General features: G+C 44.4%; 1 protein-coding gene across 1 annotated transcript; it reads left to right on the top strand.

Annotated features, from left to right (window-relative positions):
• Window positions 1–714: 714 nt before the first annotated feature.
• UNC119 (unc-119 homolog (C. elegans)) lies at window positions 715–4,258 on the top strand (the record flags this gene model as incomplete). The annotated part of the gene is made up of 4 exons (XM_009073469.1): window positions 715–891; window positions 1,786–1,888; window positions 2,969–3,141; window positions 4,146–4,258. Coding segments are annotated over 4 exons (566 nt in total), but the record flags the coding sequence as incomplete, so codon positions are not given.
• Window positions 4,259–5,137: the final 879 nt, after the last annotated feature.

Below are 5,137 nucleotides of genomic sequence, written 5' to 3'. Positions count from 1 at the left end.
GGTTTTTAGTGTTGGAATCCCCATCCCTGTTCAAAAGGTGTGTGGATGTGGCACTTGGGGGCATGGTTTAGTGGTGAACATGGCAGTGCTGGGTTAATGCTTGGACTCCATGATCTTAGAGGACTTTTCAAACCTCAACAACTCTATGATTCCGTAATGACTTTCTCCCAAAGAAACTGACTCTGCTGGAAGTGGGGAAGGGCTCTGCTCCCTGATTTCCTGATACAGGGAAAGGCTTCAGCACCATTTTTAGTGCTGTGCAAAACAAGTCCTCACATGGGACAAGCACTGGTGGAGAGCAGGGGCCACTCTTTGTCTGCAGAAGGTTGGAGCAGGGAGGTGGCACCAGGGAGGACACTCCTGTTCCAGTTAAGTGCAGTCAGCTTAGTGCTCCCAAAGCTGCTTAGCACTTGCATTCTGCCACAGGGCAGTTTTTAAAACAGGCAAAGCCTCTTACACTGGAAAGGCTGGGATTTGATGGAGGTGCTGACTAGTCTCAATACCCCCAGAGGAAATGGGTGCAGAAGTTCCTGGCACAGGGTTGGGAAAAGGTGATGACCTCTAAGTACTGGGGGAAAGAAACCTTTTCCCTGTCCCAGCAGGACAGTGTGAGCATTCAGAACCAAGAATGTCTTCAGTGACATGAGTTTTAGATTAAAACAGGCAGTCATGGGGATGCCTTTGGGCTGCTCTCACTGCTCATTTGGCCTCCAGAGAACAGCCAGAAATTCCTGGTATTTCAGGGTAGCCTTCATTTAAATTTGCTTTCCTCTGCAGATTATTTGTGCACTCCAGAGGAAAATGTTTACAAGATAGACTTCACCAGGTTCAAAATCCGGGACATGGAATCTGGCACAGTCTTGTTTGAAATCACCAAGCCAGCAGCCTCAGGTGAGTGCACACACAAAATGCACAAACAGATGCTGGTGTCTGCTTCCCTTTGCCTTTTCCCACTCCTTTTACTCCAGACATTTCCCCCCAAACAGGAGATGCTCTCAGCTGCAGGAGGGCTGGAGTCCCAGCTTGAGACAGAAATGTTTTTCAGGTGTTTCTTTGTACCAACACTGTGAGCAGAGCTCACTGCTGCTGTGCTCTTATGGTTGCCATCTGTGATGGGAAAGGACAGATGGATGTTGTAAACAGAAGCGGAGGAGGAGGAGCAGGAGATCACCGTGTGGTTGTTTCTTGGCTGTTTATCAGCTTGTGCCCCCCTGTACATAGTTTAGCTGTTCATCTAACATATTTCATCCAGGAGTCAGGAAAATGGTGTTTCCAAAAGGGAGAAACGTTGTCAATTAGGCAAATTAGACAAAACTAAAATTCACTTTTCCTTCTTAATTTTTAGGTGTTACTTGTAACCCTCCGAGTGTTACCTGTTGTCAGTGGTAATAAAACCCCAAGGTAACAGTTCTTTACGCGATCAAGCACCTTCCCCATCTCCCTGTAGTTGAGAGGAAATTTTCTGTAGCTTAGAGCTAGTGAATGATGCACACTAAGGGCAAGTGGCTTGTTCAGGGTCACTCTGCAGTCCTGATCAGAGGCAGAAGCAGTAAATCACTGCAGAAGAGAAGTGATGACTCAAACCAAAGGTCCATCTTGCAATATCCCATCTCCAAGTGACCAGGAGTGGATGCCTTGGAGAGGACAGGAGGAGGGTGAGCTCACCATCAGGCTTCCTCAGAGCGGTTTCCTGGCTTAGGTTACTCAACAACTTGATCACCAGTATTTTCACTGAGGTTCTGTTTCTCAGACCACTCTGATGGAGTTCACTTTGTGCTTTTGCAGAGCGTGAGCACAATGACAGGAAGGACGTTGACCCCAACGCCGGACGCTTTGTTCGCTATCAGTTCACCCCAGCCTTTCTCAGACTGCGACAAGTGGGAGCCACGTAAGTAGCTGCCCCTCTGCTACTTGTCCTAGTACAGGAAGCAACTGAAGTCTTACAAAAAATGGCTCTTCCATCTTGATCCTGTCAGGAAGCTGATTTAATAGGGATCTTTTGTTGTTAGGAGGGTCTCCAAGACTCTTTGCTGGATGCTTTGCTTTCTCCATCCCTTTAGGTTGTTTAGTTACCTCAGGATAGACCTGGTGGTGGAGAGATTGATGCTAAAAGGGGTAAAATAAGGTGGGAAGACTACCCAGAGAAGAGGAGGCTCCAGGGATACCTTAGTGGACCTTCCAATACCTAAAGATACAAGAGAGTTGGAGACGGAATTTGGAAAAGGGTCTGGAGTAACAGGAGAAGGGGCAATGGCTTCACACTGCCAGAGGGCAGGGTTAGCTTGGATATTGGGGAGAAACTCTTCCCTGTGAGGGTGATGAGGCACTGGCACAGGTTGCCCAGAGCAGCTGTGGATGCCCCATCCCTGTAAATGTTCAATACCAAGTTGGATGGAGTTTGGACAACCTGATGTAGTGGAAGGTGTCTCTGCCCATGGCAGGGAGTGGAATGAGATGATCTTCAAGGTCCTTTCCCACCCAAACCACTCCATGATTCTATATTCCAGCTCTTTTCTGTGCATTATAGTTCGTCAGAGGCTCTGTCACCTTCAGCAGATGTGTCTGCAGCTTCCACATTTCACTCTCCAGAAAACATTAATCCACAGATAGATGTGAAATGATGAAATCAGGTTTGATGCTTTATGTGCCAGAATGACCTTTGCTGTGGCTGATAGCACTGCTGCAGCCTTTGGTAAACCACTCCAAAATGTGACACCTAAACAATTGTTTTGCTTGTCTCTTTTTTGACTAAAATTAATTAAAATGCAGTACAACCTCTGTGTACCTATCTAATATTGTTGTGTCCCTGTAGAGAGTGCTTTAAGGAAAAGAGGACATGATAATTTGGTTAGTGCCGTTGCTTTATATTTTTGCCTTTTTTTGATCAGAGCTCTGTTCTACCTTTCGTGAATGATGCAAATCTCATTTAAGCAAGAAAGCTCACATCAATCTTACCTTTCTTTTCCAGGGTGGAATTCACAGTAGGGGACAAGCCCATCAATAATTTCCGTATGATCGAGCGACACTACTTCCGCGATCAGCTCCTGAAGAGTTTTGATTTTGAATTTGGCTTCTGCATCCCCAGCAGTAAAAATACCTGTGAGCACATCTATGAATTCCCCCAGCTCTCGGAGGATCTCAGTAAGCTTCACTTTAATTTCTGGGTTACCACACCATGATATTCATCTGAGGTTATTTGGGGGAGCCCTTTCTTAGAGCTGCCGGTAGAGAGTGGGTTGGGTAGGATAATTCATACTTTCTATCTGTGCTAACACTGATTTTGTTTCCTAGTAGCACATATCTCATCACCCACCAGACAGTTGCTTGGTTTTTTTTGAATTCATAAAAGGGAAGCTTCAGTACCAGGGAGAAAAATGATAATTGCGTTATAAAACAACCAAAAAACAGGATGAAAAAGACATCCAAGAAGTGGATGACTTAAATGTTATGTTCTGTCTTAATGTTTGATGTGCTATATTGAGAGGTTTTAGTGTGAACATAACTTTTATTTCCTCTCCTCTTGCCCAAGACACAATAGCATGAGCACTAAATCTGTGTGATCTTGTTCTTTACAACCCTTAATTGTGTATGTCAGCACTGATGTTACAGGCTGGGGAAAACACAGCGAGGCACTGCTGCCTACTTGTTGTCAGACCAGACCAAATCTAGTTTGCTGTTTGATCCCATTTTTAAAAACAAAACAAAAAACCCAAGCCAAACTCTAATGTGATCTTGTTTTGAGGTTAGGTGGACCATTTACCCTTTGTATGGTGCCTTAATATATTTGGATTATGAATATTTTTCATCCCTGGAAGTGTTCAAAAAACATCTGGATATGGCATTTGGGGACATGGTTTAGTAGTGAATGTGGCAGTGTTGGGTTAATGGTTGGACTTGATGATCTTAGAGGGCTTTTCCAACGTGAATGATTCCCTGGTTCTGTGATTCCATGATTATGAGTTGTTTAAAGATACTCCCAGTGAATGGTTTGGGCAGGTTCCCATTTAGGTTTTGGTTTTTCACCTGAGAGTTTGCTGCTGTCTAAGCTATGAAACATTGCTGGAACCCAGCGCCGAGCGTTGGCTCAGCAGAGCTGCTGTGTGGCTCCATTAATTTTGCTTGTTTTCCCTTTTCCACCCCCACAGTTCGAGAGATGATCCTTCATCCCTATGAGACACAGTCGGACAGTTTCTACTTTGTAGACAACAAGCTCGTGATGCACAACAAGGCAGATTATTCATACAGTGGAGGACCTTGAGCGCAGGACAAACGGCCAAACCTGCGCTGGCCTCCCCTTTCCTATGGAAGTCGTCAGGGATACCAACACCTTCGGTTCTGTTGCCTGCAATGTCAACTGGACAAGGATCCACAAACCAAGGACTCTTTGCCACAGTAGGAGTTTCATGACTAAATTTGCTGGTTTCTTCTCTTTTGAGCTTTGAAGCAGACCCAGTTCTTCAGAACTTTAAGCTAAACGGTCTTTGGATACCACTTCCCTAATTTCTTTCAGTGTCTGCTATGAAAATGGCCTTGTGGGACCTGGGGGACTTTGCCCTAATTCTGTGAATTTATGTTCTTGCCCTCAAGTATCTTTTAGGATGTGATTGCTTTCCCAAAGAGTGTAATCAGAGGCACCATGTGAGTGGATGGATGCAAAGGCAGAGGTTTGGTTGGTTGTTTCTCTTTGTGAATGCTTCGAAGGCAAATTTAACTTGTCCATCCAGTTAAAAAATGTCAAGCATAGCATCTCACAAAGGCAAGTTTCATCTTTAGATTGGTTCCTTCCATAAGGATTTCATCCTTTAGTTTTGGTCCTTCTATGTCATGTTCTGTTTAATCCTGGAAGTGCTGAAACTCACCATGAAGACCAGGAGTTCAATGCCAGAGCTGTTTTAATTGGGTATTGTCCTTTTACATTTCAGATGAAGGTAAAATAGCATTGTGGGTCTATGACCCTTCATGAGTACCTTGCATTAATTTCAGGTTTTGCAGAATAATCAGGAAAAACGGAAGGATTTTAGCTTTATTTAACATTTTTACATGGCTAACATTCAGCCTATTCATGCTACACATTTTCCATGTCAATCTCCTTTCACCTCTGCTCAATTCTAAGATAAGGGCTTCAGCACTGCTTGTT

Source organism: Acanthisitta chloris, unplaced genomic scaffold (assembly GCF_000695815.1).
Source record: "Acanthisitta chloris isolate BGI_N310 unplaced genomic scaffold, ASM69581v1 scaffold7244, whole genome shotgun sequence".
Classification (NCBI taxonomy): Eukaryota; Metazoa; Chordata; class Aves; order Passeriformes; family Acanthisittidae; genus Acanthisitta; species Acanthisitta chloris.
The sequence above is the reverse complement of the archived record's forward strand: the minus strand, read 5'-3'. Positions and strand labels throughout refer to the sequence as shown.